At 49.6% G+C, this 24,867-nt stretch overlaps 1 protein-coding gene across 1 annotated transcript; it reads left to right on the forward strand.

The window, feature by feature from the left end:
- Positions 1–6: 6 nt before the first annotated feature.
- FXN (frataxin) lies at positions 7–24,452 on the forward strand. The gene is made up of 5 exons (XM_043565908.1): positions 7–174; positions 8,973–9,070; positions 11,492–11,612; positions 20,129–20,226; positions 23,850–24,452. The coding sequence occupies exons 1-5, from the start codon at positions 7–9 to the stop codon at positions 23,998–24,000; spliced, it is 636 nt and encodes a 211-aa protein (XP_043421843.1). The 3' UTR covers positions 24,001–24,452.
- The last annotated feature ends 415 nt before the right edge of the window (positions 24,453–24,867 follow it).

A 24,867-nucleotide genomic window follows, 5' to 3' on the forward strand; every position in this document is an offset into this window, starting at 1 on the left:
AGCAGCATGTGGACGCTCGGGCGCCGCGCCGCCGCCTGCCTCCTGGCCCGCTCGGCGCCCGGGGGCTCAGCCCGGGCCCGCGCGGGGGCCCCGGAACCGAAGAGGGACGCCCCGCTCTACGGCCGCCGGGGTCTGAGAGTCCGGACGGCCGCAGCCCACGTACCCAGCCACGCTGTGAGTACCCGCGCCGCGCAGCCTTCAGGGCCGCACGCCGGAGGGGGGGAGGCCGCGCACGCTGTGGACGCTGCGGGCACGCGCGCCGGGCACGCGCGCCCCGTCCGCTCCGGAGGAACCGCGGGCCGGGGACGCGCTCGGCGGGGGGCGGGGGGCCGGACGGCGGCGGAGCGCTCGACTCCCGCTGCCCAGGGCGGTGCCGCCCGCTCAGCCTTCTGTTTCCCGGGGTCGCATTTGCACCGGCTTCTGCTCTTGGGTGGAAGGGGCAGTATCCTGCCATGCAACTGCGGGGGAACGCAACGCAGGGGGCCGCAGATCCGCTTTCGGAGGCCGTGGTTGTCTCCAAGCTCGCCCCTTTGCTTTTCGAGAACTTCAATTTGAGCGATACTGTACACTGCACTGGGTACTGTAATATACCTATATATGTGTGTGACATACAATATCAGTATGGCACATAAATATATATACATAGAATAAAATAGTACAGGGGTGCCTGGGTGGCTCAGTCGGTGGCCCACTCTTGATACGGTCATGATCTCTTGGTTTGTGAGTTCCCGCCCCACATCCAGCTCCTTTCTTAACATCGCAGAGCCTGCTTGGGATTCTCCCTATCTCCCTCTCTCTCTGCCCCTCAACTGCTCCTCTCTTTCTCTCTCAAATAAATTTTAAAAAATAATAAAACAGTACAGTATAATAGTACCAATATAATAGTATATGTACACACACACACACACACACACACACACACACACACAATTAGAGTGATGTTTTCAAGCACGGGCTTTTCCGAAAGAAATGCTTCCTCAAGCGAGGTGGAAATGTCAAGGCTGCGGAGTACAGTAGCTAGAGCAGCAAAGCTTTTGGAAAATGACCGGGCCTGCGTTCCAAATTCTGGTTCGATTCACCGGAGCTGTGTGACCTCTGGGGATCTGGAACCTTTCTGAGGATTGGCTTCCTTTTCTGTGAAGAGATTTAAAGGGTAAAGCCCATTTGGCCTAACTGGTGTAAGGATTACTTTGGATTAACATATATAAAGTGTTCAGCACTGAAAGTTAATTCCCCTGGGGAATGCAAAGGAGCGTCTGACCCCGTAACTCCCCAGACTTGAAAGGAGGAAGCTGAAAGAACGGCTGTGGGGTTGAGGAAGACTGCAGGGCAGGATGGACACGGTGTTTAATCGGGGTCTTGAAGATGGCCAGGGAGGGAGAGGAGGGTATTCCCACAGGAGAACCTGCCTGCCTGGGGGAGGAAAGCAGACGGACATCCGCTCTGAGTGGCTGGTAATGCCGGGTGGGTTGTCCACGCGGACGGAGGCAGGTGAAATCCAACTCAGATTGCCTGTGGAGCTCTGGAATTTGGACTTTATTTTTTAAATTTTATTTATTTTGAGAGAGATCAAGCGTGAGCAGGGAAGGGGCAGCGAGAGAAGGAGAGAGACCGTCAGAAGCAGGTCCAGAGCTGTCAGAGCAGAGCCGGAGATAGGGCCTGAACTCACCAACCGTGAAATCATGACCTGAGCCGACATCAAGAGTCCAGTACTTAACCGACTGAGCCACTCAGTCGCCCTTGGAATTTGGACTTCAGACTTGAACTTCCCACCGCCCTATTCTTTGGCCGTGTTTGAAGGCAAGTTAGGATTGGTTGCCAATATTCAGAGTTGGGACCTTGATACTGGGTTCCCAGGACTCTCAGGAAAAATAGGCGGTTATGGCCATGCTGGTCCCACGATGCCCCAGCGCAGAACACAGACACTTGTTACCCCTCTCCTTCTATGCCGCTCCCACGGGGAGCTGCCCTAGCTTGTACTTGGACCCCTGCTGGTGTGGGCCAAGGGTTGCCAGCAGTTTTTCATTTAGGACAGTGACAACATACGCATGGTCTTTTGGATGGCATTTAGTGGCTGAAGGGCTGCTGACTCAGCAGCGTGCCCAACTCACAGCCAGCACGCAGGAGGCAGGCACTGGCACACACTGGGATTGGGGGTAACTGGGAGGTTGGGAGGTAGTTAGCTCCCTGGGTCACCCATTAGGCCTCCTCTGCCACAGTAACCTAATCAGGTTTGCTGAACTTGTCTGTCACGCGGCTCCCTCATCCATCCCTAATACTTGAAGAGCTGGGTCAATGACGGTGGCAACTGGGACCGCCATGTTTAATTTTGTCAAGGCGTTAACTGTCCCCAGGTTGGCCCCGAAAGTCCCCATGCACTCCAGAATCCATCAGGACCTGGCTTCCTTCTGGGGGCCTCTTCCCATCCTTATTTTCTCTACTGCCATTCCTACTTCTCCAGCACTGTCCAAAAGACATGGAAGGGGAGCCACATGTGTAATCCTAAATTTTCTAGAAGCCACATGGAAAAAGTAAAAACAAGCAGGTGAGATTAATTTCTTTTTTTTTTTATTTTTTTTTTTAATGTTTATTTATTTTTGAGACAGAGACAGAGAATGAATGGGGGAGGGTCAGAGAGAGAGAGACACAGAATCTGAAACAGGCTCCAGGCTCTGAGCTTTCAGCACAGAGCCCGACACGGGGCTCGAACTCACGACCGTGAGATCGTGACCTGAGCTGAAGTTGGACAATTAACCGACCGAGCCACCCAGGCGCCCCAGGTGAGATTAATTTCCACAACACAAAGTGGCACCTGACTGGCTCCGTCAGTGGAGCGTGTGACTCTTGATCTCAGGGTCATGAGTTCAAGTCCCATGTTGGGCATAGAGCTTTTTAAAAAAAAAATGTCAACAACACATTCATGTAATCTAGCTTTTCACGGTATCATTTCAACATTTAATCAATACTGAAAAGTCATTGAATTACTTAGCATTCTTTTTTAGTACTCATTCTGACAAATTCAGCTTGCACACTTCAGCACCTGCCAGCTCAGATGTTAAGCTGAATTGCTTGTGGAAATGTTTCATTTCTATTTCGCAGAGTTCACCATTGAAAAACAAAGTCACACGAGCTGTTCCAAACATGTTTTCAGTTTTCCAGAAACTTGACTCAAGTATCATTTTTTTTTTTAATTTTTTTTTTTTTAGCGTTTATTTTACTTTTGAGACAGAGACAGAGCATGAATGGGGGAGGGTCAGAGAGAGAGGGAGACACAGAATTGGAAGCAGGCTCCAGGCTCTGAGCCATCAGCCCAGAGCCCGACACGGGGCTCGAACCCACAGACCGTGAGATCGTGACCTGGGCTGAAGTCGGACGCTTAACCGACTGAGACACCCAGGCGCCCCTCAAGTATCATTTTTAAATGACGATCGTGTCAGGTTTACAGTCCAGGTCCTTGGTCCCACCAGCCACGTTCTAGGCGCCCCATGGCCACGCGTGTGTGGCTCGCGGCTTCTGCACACACACAGCTCTGGAGTAGAGCGTGTTAAGCTTCTGATTGCCGGTTCTTAGCTCTGGCTGCTCGTCGGAAGCCAGGATCCCCAGAAAGGTCTTCCGTCTAAGTGTGCGGCTCCGTGGCCCAGGGCTGCCTCTGGTTCCATCATGCAGCCCCTGACCCTACTGAGAATGAGAATGGGACGGAGCTGGTCCTCCAGCCTTTTCCTTGTCACACAGGAGGCCCCTCCAAGGAGGAGATAATGTCATCACCTCTGACCTAACTTCATAAGCCCCTGCTGCAGCCCTTGCTGCACACCTTGGAAGGCTTATAGACATTAATTTTTGTAGAGGGACAAGATCCTCACCTTTGATCCCATGATCTTTTGACCTTAGGCCTGGCAAGCAGGTTATGCCCTAATTAACTTTTTTTTGTTTTTTTTTCTTTTTTATTTATTTTTATTTATTTATTTTTATTTATTTATTTTTTTTAATTTTTTTTTTTCAACGTTTATTTATTTTTGGGACAGAGAGAGACAGAGCATGAACGGGGGAGGGGCAGAGAGAGAGGGAGACACAGAATCGGAAACAGGCTCCAGGCTCCGAGCCATCAGCCCAGACCCTGACGCGGGGGCTCGAACTCCCGGACCGCGAGATCGTGACCTGGCTGAAGTCGGACGCTTAACCGACTGCGCCACCCAGGCGCCCCATATTTATTTATTTTGAGAGAGAGAGAGAGACAGCACATGGCAAGGGGCAGAGAGAGGGAGACAGAGAATCCCAGGCAGGCTCTGCACTCTCAGCGTAGAGCCCGACAAGAGGCTTGATCTCACGAATGATGAGGTCATGACCTGAGCTGAAATCATGAGTTGGATATTTAACAGACCGAGTCACCCAGGTGCCCCGCTTTATTTAGGTTTATTTGATTTATTTTGAGAGAAAGAGAGAAAGTGCGAGTGGGGGAGGGGCAGAGAGAGAGGTAAAGAGAGAATCCCAAGCAGTCTCCGCACCGTCAGCATGGAGCCCCATGTGGGGCTCGAACTCACAAACCCATAAAATCATGACCTGAGCTGATGTTGGATGCTTAACTTACTGAGCCACCCAGGGGCTGCATCCCTAATTCACTTTAAATTCATTTCTATTGTCTTCCACAGACAATGTTTGTGCCTTTATACATACAACAGTGTATATAAAATATCTATCTTGTTTAAAGGTTAATAACAAACTCCCATGTTTTCACCACCAGATGAAGAGAGTGAATATTGCTGGGGCGCCTGGGTGGCTCAGTCGGTTAAGCGTCCGACTTCGGCTCAGGTCACGATCTCACGGTTCATGAGTTCGAGCCCTGCGTCGGGCTCTGTGCTGATGACTCAGAGCCTGAAGCCTGTTTCAGATTCTGTGTCTCCCTCTCTCCCTGCCCCTCCCCCGCTTGTGCACACTCTCTCCCTCACTCTTTCTCTCTGTCTCTCTCAAAAATAAATTAACGAAAAACATTTTTAAAAAAACGAGAGAGAGATTAGAATATTGCTTGTTCCTTGAAAGCTCTCCCTGCTCCCCCCAGGCCTCCCTGAAGGGAATCTGCTCTCCTGAATTCTGTCAGGCATCCCCTCCTTTTCTTAGAGTTTCACCCCCTACATACGTCTCCCTAAAAAACATTTTGCTGCGTTTATTCCGCTGTGACTTGTTCCTTGCATTCAGGGTTGTCTCTGAGCCTCGTCGATACTGATGCACACAGTTGTCATTTATTCGTTTTCTCTGCCGGGTAGTAGCCCATTGGGTGAGTACATCACACTCTGTCCAGTCTCCTTCTGGTGACATCCGGGTGATCCCGCCGTGGCGCTGCTGGCACAGATGGTGCTGTTGTGGGCGTTCCTGGCCACGGACAGAGGCCCTTTCTGGATGAATTCCCGAGAATGTCATTGGCTACGTGAGGAGCCAGCAAATGTTCAACTCACTTGATGCCAGAGTGGTTACACCAGTCCACGCTCCCTGGAGTGTGGATGAGAACTGAGTCACTCTTCCAGTGTTGTGCTCTGCCGCGGGGGGCCCCCGGAGTGAGGGCTGTCCTCCCTGCTAGCCCCCCAGGCCGGGCCTCACCGGGGCTGGGCCTCCTTTGGGTCATGCGGTTCCAGGGCTGGAGCCGGAGACTGTAGGCCTAGCAACCATCTCGAATCTCCTCAGATGCCTCCCGTGCTGAGCTCAGGGACCGACTGAACCCTGGAGACTCAGGGTTAGCAGACCCATCACAGAGCAATAGGTCAAGGGCTCCAGGTGGCTTGGAAGCAGGGAGGGCGGCTGCAGGGGGGAGCACCCCTAACACAGCCCTCACCGCTGCATTTTCCATCTGCCTCCCCCTAGCAGAGCGGGGCTTCTTCCCTGATCCCTGCCTCCTGAGGAGGAAACAGAGGGTCTGAATGGTTAAGCAGGTACCCAGGGAATGTTGGGTTGGGGAGAACGGGTAAGAGACCAGCAAGATGTTTCTGGCAACAGTCCCTTTGATGATTACACACAGCCGAATGTAGACTTCCACTCCTGGCTGTTGAGTAACTTGCATTAGCCCGAACCTCCCACCAAGGACAGCCATCAAAGATACAAAAATCAGAGCCAGGAATGAAAGAGAAAAGAAGGCTGTGTGAAGGTATCAGAGAGACATGACAGGACTTGAGAGGACCCTGGAGAGGAGGGAAATTCTGAGCCCCTAGTCTCAAACTTCCCTTACATGCCTGAAACTCTACGGTTCCCAGGCGTACGATTCTTTCCTTTGTGGCCCGGACCCTGGGGCCAGACAGCTTTGGGTTCAAATCCCAGCTCCTGCGCCTTGTCTCTGTGTCTCCGTGTGACTTTGCTCAGTTTCCTCATCTGTGAAATACAAATACAGTCTCATCTTCATTTTTCATGGGTCCTGTACTTGTGAATTCACCCACTCAATAAAATGTATCTGTAACCCCCAAATTAATACCCAGGGTGATTCTGCGGTCACGCTTGGGCGCACGCAGAGTGGCAAAACACTGGAGGCGCCCCCCACTTGCATGTTCCCACCCCGGGTCAAACAGGGTGACTCCCTGCTTTGTCTCTCAGCCCCCACACTGTAAACAAGTGTCCTATTCACCGGCTACTCAGTGGCGCGTTGTTTGCATTGTTGTGATTTTGTTGCTGATTTCACCGTTTAAAATGGCCCCAGCCTAGTGCTGAAGTGCCATCTAAGCACAAGAAGGCTGTTACGTGCCTCGCGGAGAAGACAAGTGCCCCGGATCGGCCCCTTTCACGCCTGAGTTATGGTGCCGTTGGCCCCGAGCACAGTGTTCATGAATCAAAAATATATATTAAACAGGATGTCTTTAAATCCTGTTTATTATTTTTGAGAGAGAGAGAGACAGAGAGAGGAGACAGAGTGCAAGCGGGGGAGGGGCAGAGAGAGAAGGAGACACAGAATCCGAAGCAGGCTCCAAGCTCTGAGCTATCAGCACAGAGCCCGATGCGGGGCTCCAACCCATGAACCCTGAGATCACGACCTGAGCGAAGTCAGATGCTCAACCAACTGAGCCACGCAGGTGCCCCTTAAACAAGATGCCTTGAAACAGAAGCACATGTAAAACAAGGTTATGTATTGATCGGTTGGTCAAATGTGACCTGAGGCCAGCAGTACCCTAAGCCTGTATTTCCCTTAGGAGCAGCTCACTAATCTAGCATTCTTGGTGACTTTATAGAGCATAACTGTCGCGAATCACCACTATAAAAATAGTACTTGCCTCACAGGATTGTAATGAGGACTAACCACATCCATTTCTATCAACACCAAGGGGACGGTGAACACTCTAGAATGTGTGGCTATCACACCGGTTCTCTCACTTCTTCAGAGCCAACCTTTTAAAATCATGCCCACTTTGGGGCGCCTGGGTGGCTCAGTTAAGCATCCAGCTTCAGCTCGGGTCATGATCTTGCAGTATGTGGGTTCGAGCCCCGCATCAGGCTCTGTGCTGACAGATGAGAGTCTGGAGCCTCCTTCAGATTCTTTGTCTCCCTCTCTCTGTGCCCCTTCCCGGCTCCCACTGTGTCTCTCTCTCTCTCAAAATAAACATTAAAAAAATTAGTTAAAACCATGCCGTCTGGGAGCGCCTGGGTGGCTCAGTTAGTTAAGCATCCGACTTCGCTTCAGGTCATGATCTCACAGTTCATGCGTTCGAGCCCCACATAGGGCTCTCTGCTGTAAGTACAGAGCCTGCTTCGGATCTTCTGTCTTCCTCTCTCTCTGTCCCTCCCCTGTTTGCATGCACACATACTCTCTCTCTCAAAAGTAACATTAAAAAGTAATAAAAAATCAAATCAAATCATGCCCTCTGTGCTCTGCATTTCTGTTTCCCCCTTGTCTGCTCACTTCTCAGCCCCATGCCCTCTGTCTTTTCTTTTCCGAGTTTGCCAAGGACATTGATGGCTCATGAGAATAACAGCCTTGAGCTGTGCTCCAGAGTGACCTTTGGAGAATGTGAGTCTTGCCACGAAGCCCCTCAAGCCCTTGGATGTCTTCCCAGGATGAGGTCCAGCTGAGTGCCGTCACAAGGCCCTGTGGCCCCTTCTCCATCATCTCCACTCCAGATGTATCACTTTTCTCTCCCTTTATAGGCTCCATCCCCTCCCACACTGGGGCAGGTCCCTCAGCCGGGGTCCCCTCTGGTGCCTGTCACTCTCCTCTGGTTATGTCATCTGGCTCTCCAGCTGATCAGTAGCGTTGGCTGCTTCAGAGATAGGAGCCTGGACACTCAGACGTTACGGACTGGGATCAGTCAACAGGTCCCATGGTCTCCTGCAGATCGTGTTAATGAGACCTGCCCGTCTGAGGTCCGATCCTCTCTTCTGGACATCAGCAGACATCTGCCTCTTACCGTTCATTGTTGCTTGTATTCGTCAGACTCCGGGAGCTTTGCTGATGCCTCCCTGCCTGGCCTGTGCTAGTCGCCTAGCACAATGCTGCCCAGTAGAGCTTCCTGTGGTGGTGACTGTGTTCTGTGTGCCACTAGCCACACGAGACCTCAGGACGCTTGACACGTGGCCAGTTCAACTGAGAAACTGACTTCTTAAATTTTATTCCAATAAATGTAAATGTAAATGGCTGCCTGTGGCTCAGGATTATTATTTTGAGCAGCACAGGCTTAGAGAGAGCCTGAGAGAACTTCAGGTAATGTACGTATGTAAAGAACGTGAAAACATTTCCTAAGAAACATTTCCTGGAGGAGCCCCATGGTTGACTCCATTGGGAGAGTGGGCAACTCTTGATCTCGGGGTCAGGAGTTTGAGGCCCACGTTGGGTTACTCAAATAAGTTAAAAAAAAAAAAAAAAAAAGAAAAGAGAAGAGAAGAAAGAAAGAACTACTCCTGGAAAACTTGAATGTGGTTATTCTCAAATGTAGGAGTGGTGAAACCATGCATTCACGGACTGTAATACACTGAAAAATGGTAACGTTCTTCTTAACTTTGGCTTTTAGAGTTTGTGCGGCCACCGCCTCGGTCAGACTGTGAAGGTCAAAAAGCAGAGTGTCTGTCTGATGAACATGAGGACAGCGGGGACTTTGGGCGACCCTGGGTAAGATAAAGCACCTTGCACATCAGAGACCTCTTCCCCCGTGCCCTCCCTCTCTCTCAATACACGACATAGGCCTATGTGCACATATTATCTTCTTTTTAATTTTTTCCTTTTCTCTTAACATTTTTTTACCAAAAAAAAAAAAAAAAGAAGCCCATCCCATACAAAGCCTGTTATCTCCCTTAGCGGCAGCACTCATAAGCATCTTTCCATGTCACCAACTACCTACCACATTATTTTTAAGGAAATAATATGAAGCTTTCTGGATACGCCGACCGTGGTTCACTTAACTCATCCCCTGTTGCTGGACATTTAGGTTGTCTCCAGAGTTTTGTTATCATTCTCTTGGGTGACTTAGCAATTAGGGTAGGCCAAGCCTCAGTAACAAAGAGACCCAAACCTGTAACGGCTCAAGCCGGTGGTCTGTGTCCCTGTGTGCAGACATCCCAGGGTGGGCATGCCTCTGTGCAGTGATTCGGTCAGCCAGGCTATTCCACCTTCCTGTGACTTGTCAGTACCTTACTGTCCCCTGCACGGTGGAGGCCGGTCACCCCGCCCATCCCACAGAAAGGGACAAGGGCATGGAAGCCCTGGAAATGGCTTGTCACCCACTCACATTTTAGTGGGAAGGACGTGGGCACCTGGCCACAGCTATTTGCAGGGGATGCTGGGAAATACAGCCCAATGGGTAGGAGGACGCAGTGGCTTCTGGTGCAAAGCTCCCCAGCACTGGTGTCCACATGGACCCTCCTTTCACACGCATGCACACACACACACACACACACACACACACACACGCCCAATGGAGAGGGGCTGCTTCACTTCCTCACCAACTCTTTTTTTTTTTTTTTTTTTTAATTTTTTTTTCAACGTTTATTTATTTTTTTGGGACAGAGAGAGACAGAGCATGAACGGGGGAGGGGCAGAGAGAGAGGGAGACACAGAATCGGAAACAGGCTCCAGGCTCCGAGCCATCAGCCCAGAGCCCGACGCGGGGCTCGAACTCCCGGACCGCGAGATCATGACCTGGCTGAAGTCGGACGCTCCACCGACTGCGCCACCCAGGCGCCCCCCTCACCAACTCTTGATATTTCCGGTCTCTTCCATTTTAACCATCATTCTGGTGGCATCTCGTTGTGATTTTTCTTTTAAGGTTTATTGATTATTGATAGACAGAGAGACACAGAGCATGAGCAGGGGAGAGGCAGAGAGAGGGGGAGTCACAGAATCTGAAGCAGGCTCCAGGCTCCGAGCTGTCAGCACAGAGCCCGACGGAGACTCAGACTCACAATCTGCGAGATCATGACTTGAGCCAAAACCGGTTGCCCAACCAACTGAGCCACCCAGGCACCCCTCATTGTGATTTTTTTTTTAATGTATATTTTCCTGAAGATCGATAAAGTTATAGACCTTGTCATATGTGCACTGGCCATTTGGATATCTTTCTAAAAATGATACCCGTTCAAAGTTTTTTTTACCCTTTTTATCTATTGGGTTTTCTTTTTCTTATTGACTTGTAGTTCTTTCTATATTGTGGAAATAAGCCCTCTGTCAGATACATGTAGTACAAATAATTTTCTCCCACTTTGTGGTTTGCCCAGTATAAATCTTAATAACAAAAGCAATGGAAATAAGCACAATGTCCGGCTGAAGGAGTCAGGTTCAATAAATAACATAAAATACCATGAAAATCTGTATGTGCTAATATGGAACAATTTCCAGAATATATTAAATAAAAACTGCACAGTGCTTCATTTCTGTATTAAGAAGAATATAAAGGGGTGCCTGGGGGTTCAGTCAGTTAAGCATCCAACTTCAGCTCAAGTCATGATCTTGCGGTTCAGGAGTTCGAGCCTCGCGTCAGACTCTGTGCTGACGGCTCAGAGCCTGGAGCCTGCTTCGGATTCTGTGTCTCCCTCTGTCTCTGCTCTTCCCCTGTTCATGCTCTGTCTCTCTCTCTCCCTCTCTCTCTCTCTTTCAAAAATAAGTAAATGTTAATAGTAGACCCTCCCTAAGGTCTTTTAAAAAAAAAGAGAATATAAAATTCTGGACAGATAAAGAAGAGACTGTTACTCGTAGTTGACCATGGATGGCACTGCTTATTTGGGAAAAAAAGTTTACTTACAAACTTTTTCATGTTGATTAACTTTTTACACTGTACATGTTAACTATTTTCCGTGTATTTTTTAATTTAAGGAAAAAATAAATATGTCGGGGCGTCTGACTTGCTCAGTCAGTGGAGCATGTGACTCTTGAATCTCGTGAGTTCAAGCCCCATGCTGGAGGTAAAGCTTACAATGAATGGATCAATCAGTCAATCAGCCATTACAATGAATCAGTCAATCAATGAATCCATCAGCCAGGTTGACATTAATAAAATGGAGCTGTTTAGTAAGCATGTGTTTTGTGTTTCCCCTGCAGCTCTCTGGATGAGACCACCTATGAAAGACTGGCAGAGAGGACACTGGACTCCTTAGCAGAGTTTTTTGAAGACCTCGCAGACAAACCTTACACACTGAAAGACTATGATGTCTCATTTGGGGTACCTCTTAGCTCATTTTCTTTTTCTTTTCTTTCTTTTTTTTTTAATAACTTTTTTTCAATGTTTATTTTTGAGAGAGAAGCAGAGCATGAGCAGGGGAGGGGGAGAGAGAGAGGGAGGCACAGAATCGGAAGCAGGCTCCAGGCTCTGAGCTGTCAGCACAGAGCCCGACGCGGGGCTCGAACCTGTGAACCGCCAGATCATGACCTGAGCTGAAGTCGGATGCCTAACTGACTGAGCCATGCAGGCGCCCCTTTGCTTATTTTCATTATTCTGCTTCTTCCCTAAGAATTCTAGCTCACTAAAATAAAGAATTCCCCTCTAGGGGAGCCAAGCACCCAGCAGCGTGCGGTTACGTGTCGGACCGAAAGACTGGAGACGGTGTTGCAGCCTTGCTCCACCAGGCTTGTGACCTTGGGCAAGTCACAGCCTCTGTTTCTCCTTAAGCCCTATTTCTTCTTGCAAACAGTGGTTCTCAAGCTCCACTCAATACCTATAAAGGTAAATGGGAGAAGAACCCAGGCGTATGTTTGTCTAGCAAGAGGCCTCTGATGCAGGCCTGGGGAAGCCTGAGCTAGACTTCTGCTTAAGCAGGATGTGTTCAGAGCACACAGACCTGGGTCCCACTCCTGGAGATTCTGATTCATAGGTCAGGGTGTACTCTCAGGAAGCAAATTCTTGAAAAGCTCACCTGGGATTCTAATGTGCACCCTGGGTCCCACCCCTAGAGATTTTTATCTGGGAGTATGTCCCAAGCAAGGCACGGGAGCTTTTTAAAGTTTTTATAATCAGGGCACCTGGGTGGCTTAGTCTATTGCGCATCTGACTCTTGATTGCAGCTCAGGTCATGGTCCCGGGGTGGTGGGATTGAGCCCTATGTCAGGCTCTATGCTGATCATGGAGGCTGCTTAAGATTCTCTCTCTCCCTCTTCCCCTCTCCCCTGCTCGCCTGTGCTCTCTCTCTTTCTAAACAAACCAACAACAATAAAGTTCTGTAATCAGTCCCCAGATAATCCTAATAGGCAGCTGGGGTGAGCCCCAGATCCCGGAAGCCAAGGCAGTGCTGCTCTGCACCGACTGACCACCGGGTGGCAGACTTGAGTAAGGGGCCACCTTTGGATTTACAATTCCATTGAGGCCTTAGGGACCAGCTCCCTCTTGGCCAGGAGAAAATCCCCCACGGAGGTTAATCCTCTTGACAGCAGTTAATTAATAGTTGGAAGTGTCATGAAGTGTGCATTTTGGATTAAACCATGGAATTATTTAGGACGACCAGCTGTCGGGCATAAGTGATAGAAATGGTGTTGGATATTGCCGTGGAAACAGAAAAGGGACTCCACCGGATGGAGCAGGTAGCAGAGTCTGGAAGATTTCAAGCCTGGTTGTAAGGATAGGGAGGGACTTTGCGGTCAAAACAGAGGCAACGGGGCGAGACAGGATTAGATGCCTTCCAGGTGATTGCGGTCAGCTCAAAAGGCAGCATCTTTCGGGTAGGGCTCTAGAAATGCCTGTGCAGACAGCCTCAGAAGGCAAGTTGCTCTGGAACCATTACAGACTGGCCTCCCCAGCTTGACTGCCTGTGGGCTGATGGAGCTGGGGCGTTAACAGCTCTCCTTTCCCCCCGGCCTCCCCATCGGGGGCTGGCTGGACTTAGAGGGAAACCAAGTCTCGGGCTGACCTCGGCCTTACATACAAACATTCATTGACATTGGATAAGCGTCCAACTTTGGCTCAGGTCGTGATCTCATGGTTTGTGAGTTTGAGCCCTGCTTTGGGCTCTGCATTGACAGGGAGGAGCCTGTTTGGGATTCTCTCTGCCCCTCCCTGCCCCTCTCAAAAGAAATAAAATTTTTTTTTAAATGCCACAGAAACAGTCCCACCACTCATTCTTATAAGATTAGTGAGATTACTTAGTGACTCGGGTATTTTGCACGAGTGTTTTCATTAGAAGCACGTGGGGCAGTATTCTTGGAGCGGGATTCTGTTTACCTCCCTGAATCAGGCAGCCAGTGTTCCTGGTCAGTGGTGGGTCACAGGACCTTCCTGAATCTTCCCTGTGGAGTCTCTCTCTAAAGAGTGACCCAGCTTCTGGGCTTTCTGTAAACCGTTCCAGTAAGGGAGGCACCTGTGTTTTTCTGGCCAGAAAAACCTTCAGTATCACTCTCCTCACCAGGGGAAAATTACTTCTAACACATCATTTGCTAATTAGGAAATTCTCTAGTATAGATGTAGAAACTAAAGGCTTATATAGTAGCTGCCTCTGTTGTTGGGACTTCTGATAAAGAACTTTGAAATGCTGGGGCGCCTGGGTGGCTCAGTCGGTTAAGTGTCCGACTTCGGCTCAGGTCATGATCTCACGGTTCATGAGTTCGAGCCCACCATAAGGCTGTCTGCGGTCAGCACAGAGCCCGCTTCAGATCCTCTGTCTACCTCTCTCTGCCCCTCCCCATTCCCTCTCTATCTCTGTCAAAAATAAATAAACATTAAAGATGAAAAGAAAAGAAAAGACACTTAAAAGAAAAAAAGAAGAAGAACTTTGAAATGCTATCTACTCTGGGGTGTGAATTCCTGATTAGAGTCTCCCAGGCGCTACCTAACTTATATATTCCACATATAAATCTATTGAAACTACATTGTAGGCAATAGAACACCTGTAACACTATTACTTGAGCTTTGTTGGGGTGCCGTCTTTCCCTGTCCCCAGGGTCCGGTTGGGCATCACCTCCCCTGGGAAGTCCTCCTAGATGTTCCAGGCAGATACCGCCCTTACCTTCTTGCCCAGCATGCTGAGAAGGACTCCATGGAGCACCGATCGCCCCGTGTTCTATACACATCAGCTCCCATGGCTAGACCAAGCGCCTCGGCAGCCAGGACACGGTCCATTCTGGGTGTCCCCAGCACCCGCAACATGGCCAAGTACATGACAGGGATTTGACAAGTGTTGATTCAGTACGTAAATGGAACGGCACCCACTTACTTTAACAAAACACACTTCCACTGATGCCGGTCAGCATCATCGGTATTTTCCCAACTTGCTACTGGCCGAGTAGACAGATCAAAGTGGTAATCCAGACGGGCACAAGAATGCGTCCGTTCTGTTTGCTCCCTGTGCAGTAGGAGACGTGAGCAGCTCCTGACTGTTGCGTCTTCCTGTCCGTGGGGTGGGTAATGTTGGGGGTCAGTGTCTGGGTCCGGGCCTCACCCCCACCGGCACTGCCATTAGAGGGGACACCACCAAAGCAGAAAGTACTGCCTGTCCCTAGGCCTCCGTGGCGTCTGCTGCTCGTGACCGGCGAAATCTGACCAGAGAGCACCCTGCTCTCTGAGGGGTTGATTCCAAGCCACCTTCCTTTTGTGCCTGGTGCAGCCCTGGCCCCTGACATTTTGATGAGAATTGGTTTGCAGTCATGTTCTTTACTCACTAAGCTGTTGGCATATCGCGGCCAGACATTTCTTAACCTTTTCTGGGCCTTCTCCAGAGAAAATCTTCCCCGAACACCTATGAGTACAATTTCAGCTTTGCAGCGGGAGCTTTCACAGACACCTGAACACCACCTCTGGGTCCCGGGTCACGGACCCTTGCTCAGAGGCAGCATTTTATTGGATATGGAGACAAAGCATCTAGCTTCTCATCCTGGATTTGTATTTTCTTTCCAAGAGTCCTTTAAAAAAATTTTTTTTGACTGTTTATTTATTTATTTTGAGAGAGAGAGAGAGAGAGAGAGAGAGAGAGAGAGAGAGAATCCTAAGCAGGCTCCATGCTGTCAGTGCAGAGCCCAATGCAGGGCTCGAACCCACTAACCGTGTGATCATGACCTAAGCTGAAATCAAGAGTTGGATGCTTAACCCACGGAGCCACCCAGACGCCCCTGGCGAGCGAGCGTCCTTAAGCGAATGAGCTTAACTCCTGGGAGTGGCAGGTTCTTCAGCTGTAGAGTGAGTGACATCCCTCCATCTCTCCGATGTCTATTAGGATTGAATTTTTAAAATGCTACCCGCTCATTATTCTTACTCTTTAAGAGGAAGTTGGTAGCTGTATTTGGAGTATGGGAAGCCACGTACACATGAAATCGCCTGACTCCGCCTGCCATCCCGTGTGTGTCTGTTGCTACAAAGTGAGCAGCGACAGCGGAAATTGCTCCTTTTGCCGCCATATGTGGAGGGCTGATACTGACTGGCAGGAATAAGCCGCCACCCGCTGCGGCCAAGGGCTCTTCTGATTGTGCGGTGCCGGGGTCAGCAGCGACTGACTGTTTCAACTCTCTCCCCACTTCCCCTGCCCTCCTCTGCATTTAAGTCCGCCCGCACTCCCAAAGCAGTCTCCGATTGCCGCTTAAGGAATAATGCTAATGAACAAAAAGCCCGCTTCATCTGGTCTCCTTGCGGCCGGCCGGTTCTGAAAGCATTAAAACTCCTGGTGACCCAGTAAGGCAGCTTAGTTTCCTTCCGTTCCTTCCCTCCTCTTGCCAGTTTCCTCTGGAAACAGCCGCTGGCTCCACAGGGGAAAAGTACTGACACACAAAGAACAGGAGGAGGGTGGGGACTAAGTGCTGAGACCTTCTGCCTTGTGTAACCTGGCCCTTAACGTCACGCACGTTATCACCGTGCCTGGTCACCCTCCGCTCCGTTCCCGCCTCCGCCGATGTAGGTTTGCGCCCATCCGGTTTTTTGCACAGAGAACGGATGTACTGCACACTGAAGGCGCTTGGATGAAGAGACAAATCGGGGCGCCTGGGTGGCTCAGTCCGTTAAGCACCGGACTTTTAGCTCAGGTCATGATTTCACTGTTCGTGGGTTCGAGCCCCGCGTCAGGCTCTGTGCTGACAGCTCAGGGCCTGGAGCCTGCTTCGGATTCCTGTCTCCCTCTCTTTGCCCCTCCCCCACTCGGGCTTTTTTTTTTTTTTTTTTGTCTCTCTCTCTCTCTCTCTCTCTCTCTCTCTCTCAAAAATAAATAAACATAAAAAAAAAAAAAGAAAAGACAAATCTGCACTCAAGGTGCTTGAAGTAGTGGAAGAGAGGGGGTCTGTTCCCGGCTAACAAGCGGGTGGCTCAGATGCAGGGAGGAAGGCACAAAAGGGCTGTGGGGGCACCCACGCACACGCTCCGGCCCCAGCTGCGGGGTGTCAGGGTAACCACGCCAGAAGTGCCTCAGCTGGGGCTGCTGGTCTTGGGGGTGGGGGGGGAAGGGGGTGCTGCAGAGAAGCTGCTGGGGCCGGCAGGGGGCGGGGAGGTGGTGGGAGACAGCTTGCAGCCTGTGCATCTGGAAGAAATCTCACAGTTGCTTTATGAATATGCTCTTTGTGAAGGAGCAGCCAGTTCCCTGGAATCGTTGCAGAAGATTTTGAGTTGGAAGGGGCACCTGGGTGGCTCAGTCGGTTAAGCGTCCAACTTTGGCTCAGGTCACGATCTCACGGTTCATGAGTTCAAGCCTCGCATCGGCCCTCTGAGGTCAGCACAGAGCCTGCTTAGGCTCTGTCTCCCTCTCTCTCTGCCCACCCCCCTGCTCACGCACGTGCTCTCTCTCTCTCTCTCTCTCTCAAATAAACATGAAAAAAAAAAAGGTTCTGAGTTGGAAAGAGATGATTTTGGCTTTGAGCAAATAGGATCTGCATCCCTGACTGGTCTCCTGTTCTAAGGCGCGACAGTGATCAGGGGTGTGCACAGGGAGCACCCACGCCCCTCCATCGGTGCACAGAGTCTCTGAAGGAGGCAGCACAGATGTTGTCCTGAGGAAGGGGGCAGGGCTGATGAGGCTCGGACCCCACCCTCTGGTCTCTCCTCTGCACCTACCCCTCCTTCATCGTGGGGGACAAGGAGGCACGACGGGGCATTGAAGGACCAGATAGGTCACACTGGAAACAGTGAACATCTTGAACCCCTGAGCCCGGTATCTCATGAAAGAATAAGCCATGAAAGTATGTACGGGGGGAGAAGGAATGGGGAATGACTGCTTTTGGCTGCGGGGTTTCTCTTTGGGGTGATGGAAATAGTCTAGAATTAATGATGTTTGCACACGTTATGAAAACACTTTGTGAAATACTAAAAACTACTAAATTGTACCGTTTTTTTAAAAATGTTTATTGATTTATTTATTTGGAGAGAAAGAGAGCGGGGGGAGGGTTAGAGAGAGAAAATCGCAAGCAGGTTCCACTCGGTCGGTGCAGAGCCTGACGTGGGGCTCAAACCCACGAACCGTGAAATCATGACCTGAGCCAAAATCAAGAGTCAGACACTTAACTAACCGAGCCACCCAGGAGCCCCCGGATTGTACCGTTTTAAGACACATGTAAGTAAATGAAGGTGGTAGTTCTACGAAAATAGTAAAGGTGGGTTTCAAGAAAAAAAAATTTTAAAAGATGTACTTATGGGGCACCTGGCTGGCTCAGTGAGTGGAGCATGTGATTGTTGATCTTGGGGTCACGAGTTCAAGCCCCACACCGAGTGTACAGATGATTTAAAAAATAAAAAATAAACTTTAAAAACAAACAAACTTATGTACCCTTGGATCCCAGCCCTTTTCAGAATGCATTTAAAAACTGGCAGACATGCCTGAGAGTGAACAGCTTGTATCCGTGGTTCATGGGATTGAGAGAGCACTTCGTGTTATGTAAGGAACAACCTGTTTGGGACCCACTCAGACCTGGACTTAAGATCAGCTCTCTCAGTTCCTAAGTATTCCTTATTCCCCGGTCCCTGTGTCCCTCACCTGTAAAACTGGAATAACGATGCCCATCTCTGATGGTCACGGTCACAGTGGAAACACTTTTACACAAAATGCCAAACACCGAGCCTGGCACAGAGTGGGGTACTAGACGTTAGTGGTTACTACTTTTATTGATGTTTTCCTTTTATTTACACTCTCTGTATTCCTGATGTCTGTGCGATTTTTGTTTCTTTTTTAATCAAAAAAAAATGTTATTGAAAATAGCCTGGGTGGCTCAGTCGGTTAAGCATCTGACTGTGGCTCAGGTCATGAACTCACAGCTCGTGGGTTCGAGCCCCACATCGGGCTCTGTGCTGACAGCTCGGAGCCTGGAGCCTGCTTCGGATTCTGTGTCTCCCTCTCTCTCTGCCCCTCCCCTGCTCGCACTCTGTCTCTCAAAAATAAACATTAAAAAAAAAAAAAAAGATAAAATATTATATATATAGCCCAATAGAGTCCTCCTCATCCCTTGCCCATCAGTTAAATTATTATTATTAATTATTATTACTATTATTATTATTATTACTGTGGTCTACCTTTTTAATAGCTCTTTGTGTTTGAGAACCAAACACAAAGTGTTCTCAGAAGCATTCGGGGCCTCTTGATTGGACAGGGGCTCTAGAAGCCCAGAGAAGGGTGGCCGTGTGTTTGCCCGGGTTATGCCTCGGGCGGGGAGCATTGAGAGAGCCTCCCTCCTGCACAGCAGCTCCAGTAAAGGGAACTGAGCTGTGTAGCTGCTGCTATAAGATCCTGCACATTCTAAAGAGACCTCAGACCTTGGGAGTAAAGGGCCCCTTTGTTGAAAGAGTGTTTTCAAATTTAAATGAGCACTTATTGAGCGAAGATGGTCCAAGAATTCAGGCCTCTTGTAGGGGAAAATAAAGCCCTTGAGAGCAGCCTGTGAGCTGTGTGGGAAGGGTCTGAGAATAAAACTAGCCTGGAGTGTCAGCCTTCTAGCAGAGCAAACGTTATCGCTCTTTTTTTTTTTAATGTTTATTTATTTTTGAGAGAGAGAGAGAGAGCAGGAAAGAGGCAGAGAGAGAGGGGGAGACAGAGTTTTTGAAGCAGGCTCTGTGTTGACAGCAGAGAGCCCAACGTGGGGCTCGAACTCACGAACCACGAGATCATGACCTGAGCCAAAGTTCAATGCTTCACCGAGGGAGCCACCCTGGCGCCCCTATGATTGCTCTTGTAAGACAAGCAAAGCAGGTAGTTTACTTCTTTCTTTCTTGCATTTTTTCCTTGTTTTGGTAATGAACTTGTCCTGTCCGATGTTTGGGCTGACCTGGCTCTCTGGTGGAGTTGGTGTCTGCCTTTTTTTTTTAAGTAGGCTCCATGCTCAACGTGGGTCTTGAACTCTCAACCCTGAGATCAAGAGTCAAATGCTCCACCGACTGAGCCAGCCAGGCGCCCCGGTGTCTGCATTTTTTAAAGCCCTCTTGTGTGTTCTGGCTGGTAGTTAGGGGAACCAAGGTAGCAGGCGGGATTCGGGGCCTCCCGTTTGCCAGCTGTAAGACCTCAGACAAGCCACGGCTGTGTCCTCACCTCGAAAGGGGAATAATGATAATTCTTGCCTTGCTGGCCTCGCAGGGAGTAAGAGAAAGCAGGATGAGGTCCAAGGATTATTGTGATTAATCACAGTCTTGCCCAGAGAGCAGTGTGCTTTCCACATGACCTGCCGATTCTTTACACGAAAGACGTCTCTTCAAGGGTGTATATATATTGTGTGCTTGTATAAATGGACCGTATCCAGGTCTGAAGCAATTGTGACCAAGAGCTAACTTTGTCTTTTATTTTCCTCCTGATCCACTAGAGTGGTGTTTTAACAGTTAAACTGGGTGGAGATCTAGGAACCTACGTGATCAACAAGCAGACCCCAAACAAGCAGATCTGGCTGTCTTCACCATCCAGGTAGGTCCCGAAGTCACAATCTGGCGGTGTTCAGCTAGCGTGCGATGTGGCGTCGCGGACCCTTTAAAGGGGGCGCCACTCTGTGGGCGGGCGCTTGTAAGCACACCTCTCCCGATGCTTCGCGCTCCCCCCATCCTTGTAGGATGGTCAACTCTGCTTCTGTACCTTCTGTCTGCCGATCATCTGGCGGATGTTGAGATCCTGAGATGCTGGCGGATGTTGAGATCCTGAGATGCTGGCGGATATTGAGATGTCTGTGAGATCGGAAGCAAACAGTTTAGAACTTTTCAGAACCTGGCCCGGACCGTCTTTCTCTATTAAATCATTGCCCGGCCTTTTGAAAAGCCAACTTGTGATACTGCAGCATTGGAAGGAGTTACCCTTCGTCTTCAGAGCAGGTTAAAGTTTGACCTCTAGCTTGTTTTGAGCATCTCCGCTAGAGGTCGGTTGAATTCCCTCTACGGAATTAGGCGGCTTGGCCTGTGGACGTGGGAGAGCCTCTTAAGCTTCGACTCCAGGGCATTGAATCCCTCCTGCCTCTCCCACTGACCTTTTTCAATCCAGTGGAATAAAAGATTGTGTTGTAGGCCCCCCACCCATGCTGCATCTCAACGCCTGAGAACGTGCACGGAGAGAGGGTCCCTCGTCCGTCTGGATCCATCTGGATCCGTCTGGGTGGTTATTAGAGAGTTATAGAGAGACACTCACAAAAAGCTCTCAGACCAGCCTTCCTGGGCCATTCGTTAGCACTTCCAAAGAGAACACACACTGTGAATTGGGAAAGGCCCAAATATAACCAGGATGGAGTTCTTTGAAAGCCCAGTGGTATTTGCATTAAAAAAAAAAAAAACTCTTCTCCTGTCCCAATGTTCACATAATTTTTAGGCAGTTAATATTATACTGTTTATCATGCAAGGGTGTGTAATTATTGGTTCAAAATAAGTAAAGCGTTGTACCTCCTTCACCCCAACCTCATCGAGGAAGTAGGTTATAATTTAACAAAAACAATCCCAGAAATCACTCATTTCTAGCAAGGCCCCTTACAGATTGCATTGGTTTTTTGTTGTTTTTTTTTTTTGTTTTTTTTTAAAAAATTTTTTTTTTCAACGTTTATTTATTTTTGGGACAGAGAGAGACAGAGCATGAACGGGGGAAGGGCAGAGAGAGAGGGAGACACAGAATCAGAAACAGGCTCCAGGCTCCGAGCCATCAGCCCAGAGCCCGACGCGGGGCTCGAACTCACAGACCGCGAGATCGTGACCTGGCTGAAGTCGGACGCTTAACCGACTGCGCCACCCAGGCGCCCCTGCATTGGTTTTTTAGACCCAGCCAGTTTATTCGAAGTTGGATGTTTTACCCTGTGTGGGCCAATCACACTGTTCTCTTTGGCCTCAAACAGTTGTCCCAACCCCCACCAGAGTGGTGATAACTGTCCATGCTTACCTTCACCCCCGGAGGAACTGGACGAGAAACGCAGCCATCACCTTTGGGGACCGGTGGCTGTATAAATACCGGGCAGGCCACCGGATCCCCTGGTGATGGCTCAGTTCCCTCCGTGTTGTATCTGGAGGCTGAAAAAGCCCGCCTCGTGTTTGGACACACCTGCCAGTGATGGGCTTCTAGCCCAGGCTTGTTTAGACTGTCATTCTTGATGGGAATCTGGAAAGAAAATCTGCCAAGGAGCCATTTACTATCACAGGTGCTGTGTTCCCCAAGGAAAAAAAGGGTTATTTTCCACTGGACTTTTCACGCCCAAAATAATCTTTCGTGGGGCTGCATTTCTGATATTTTTGGGGCTTTTTTCAGATGACAGCTTTTTGGGGGGTGGAGAAACATTGGCCTTCCCCGGCCACCCTGCCCACTCGGGGAAGTTGTAGGACGGGATACAGCAGAGGCCTGGGTGGGCACTGGGACGCCAGTGCCTTGACTCCAAGCCCTGGGGGGCAGTGGAGGGGTCTGGGGGGTTCTCACGCTGTACCTGGCACTCCGGCAGCAAATCAGAGACCAGGGCCAAGCGCGTGTTCCATGGATTTGGTCCGGACTGTCAGTTCTTGGTATGTGGCCCGGATACTTTGTATGTGGCAGGTTGTGCATATTGAACCAAGCCCTCCATCCTTTTGGCTTACCCCTCTCATCTCTGTTATTAGGCAAGGGTTCAAACCCCAGCATTTGGTTGATAATACAGAAACCTTTCATGTTTTTATAGCCCCCAAAGATGCTCCCCTTCTAAGCGTCCCTCTTCCCTGGCAAACTCCTCCCAGTCTTGACGTCGGGAGATCACTCCCTGAGTGTGCATGTGAACCCAGTGCCCCTTCTCATGGGCCCCCGGGGTTCTCTGCTTCACCCCCGTTGGGGCATCACGGTGGACCAGCACTGTCCGCCGGCTTGCCCGCCCCCCCACCCCCTGCACTAGGCCGAGAGGAGGCAGGACTGACGGGCACAGTTCTGCACCTCTGGAATGACACCACACGTCAAAACCCAAGCTCGCCCAGGCCCACACAGATACAGCATCCCAGCATGAATGGATGGATGGATACTCTTGTTCACTGGGTGAGCTTGAGATGGAGGAACTCTCCATTTCGTGGGCTTAAAATTGAATTAAGGAAAAAAATATATATTTTTAAATAGTTTAGGTGTTTGCCAGGGGCTGGGGAGAGGATTGTGAGGGAGTAACTGCTCCATGGACACACAGTTCCCTTTTGGGGGGATGAAGGGTTTTGGTAGATAGAGGCTGTGGTTGCACATGTTATGAATGTACTAAAATAATAGTAAGAAGAATAATATTGGTAAGGGACAGATCATGCCAGTGGTACACACATGGCCATAATTTTAAAAAACACTCTGGGGGCGCCTGGGTGGCTCAGTTGGTTAAGCGTCCGACTTCGGCTCAGGTCATGATCTCGCCGTTCGTGAGTTCGAGCCCGACGCGGGGCTCTGTGCTGACAGCTCAGAGCCTGGAGCCTGTTTCCGATTCTGTGTCTCCCTCTCTCTCTGACCCTCCCCCATTCATGCTCTGTCTCTCTCTGTCTCAAAAATAAATAAACGTTAAAAAAAATTTTTTTTTAAATAATAAAAATAAATAAATAAATAAAATAGAAAACACTCTGGAGTGCCTAGGAGGCTCAGTCAGCTAAGTGTCCAACTTCAGCTCAGGTCATGATCTCACAGTTCGTGGATTCAAGCCCCGCATCGGGCTCTGTGCTGTTCAGAGCTTGGAGCCTGTTTCGGATTCTGTGTCTCCCTCTCACTCTTTGCCCCTCCCCCTCACACACTCTGTCTGTCTGTCTGTCTCTCTCTCTCAAAAACAATAAAATAAACTTTAAAGAAAAAAAAAAACCCACTGCCTCTGACATAGCACATATCATACGTGAGTTGGGAAAAGCAAAAGCTCAGAATGTCATCTGCAGACTCATGGAGAGGGTTCAGATGTTTTCAGGACTCGTGAATCGTTCCAGAGGGCTCACTGTGTACTTGGTCTTAAAAAGAAAGACCCTGAGACAAGACAGGCGTCTGCCTTGTGAAATGTACTTGCTGGAGCGTCAGTGTGGCTGGTGTCTGGGTGGCCGAGTGTGGGGAGTCAGCATCTCTCCGCGCAGACCCTGAGGATCTGTTGTGTCTTGCAGTGGGCCGAAGCGCTACGACTGGACCGGGGAGAGCTGGGTGTATGCCCACGATGGCGTGTCCCTCCACCAACTGCTGACCACCGAGCTGACGGAAGCCTTGAAAACCAAATTGGACTTATCTTCTCTGGCCTATTCCGGGAAAGGCACCTGACGCCCAGCCCAATTCCAAAGACATTAAAAGCTGTGATGCCAAGACCCCTCCTTCGTCCTGCAGCTGAGTGTCTGGTTTTTTTCCATTCCCACCTTTGAGGACACTTGCATTGCTGGGAATGGCAATGTGGCCTAGAAAGAATGCGTGGCCTCCCACCCTCCCCCAGGTTCGGATGTTTAATTTCCATAGTTTGTTTGTTTTGTTTTGGGATTTATTGTCCCATTTCCTCCCTCACAGCATATCACTTCTCTTTTATAATCGTCCATGTGCTCCTACATTTGTATGTAGCCTTACAACCGGGAAAAATCAGAAGGGAAACTTCCAGGAGAAAAGTGACTTGATTTCACTATTCATTCTTTGAAGGACTCAACTGCAAAAAGCCACGTGAAAAGCAGCTGGCCGGCCTCATCTTTCTGTCCCCAAATGAGCCTCATTAAAGAGTTGCCTATAAACGCTCCCTGCCACGCCTCTTGAAATTGTAAACAGGGGTGCCTGGGCGGCTCAGTCGATTAAGTAACCGACTTCAGCTCAGGTCATGATCTCACACTTTGTGAGTTCGAGCCCCACGTCGGGCTCTGTGCTGACAGCTCAGAGCCTGCAGCCTGCTTCAGATTCCGTGTCTCCCTCTCTCTCTGCCCCTCCTCTGCTCTTGCTCTGTCTCTCAAAAATAAATAAATGTTAAAAAAAAAAATTAAAAAAAAAAAAGAAATTGTAAACATTTCTCAGCCCTTTGGAATGAAAGTGTCGTTGACATTCAGGAATTCTCAAACCAAAGGTCTTTCTCTCTTTGCACTTTGTGTCTGCCAGGGTGTGGACTGCTAGAGATTCAGGGTGATGTGATGCCTTTTCTTCCACAGAGACACACAT

The sequence above is a fragment of the Prionailurus bengalensis genome, chromosome D4, assembly GCF_016509475.1.
Source record: "Prionailurus bengalensis isolate Pbe53 chromosome D4, Fcat_Pben_1.1_paternal_pri, whole genome shotgun sequence".
Lineage (NCBI taxonomy): Eukaryota > Metazoa > Chordata > Mammalia > Carnivora > Felidae > Prionailurus > Prionailurus bengalensis.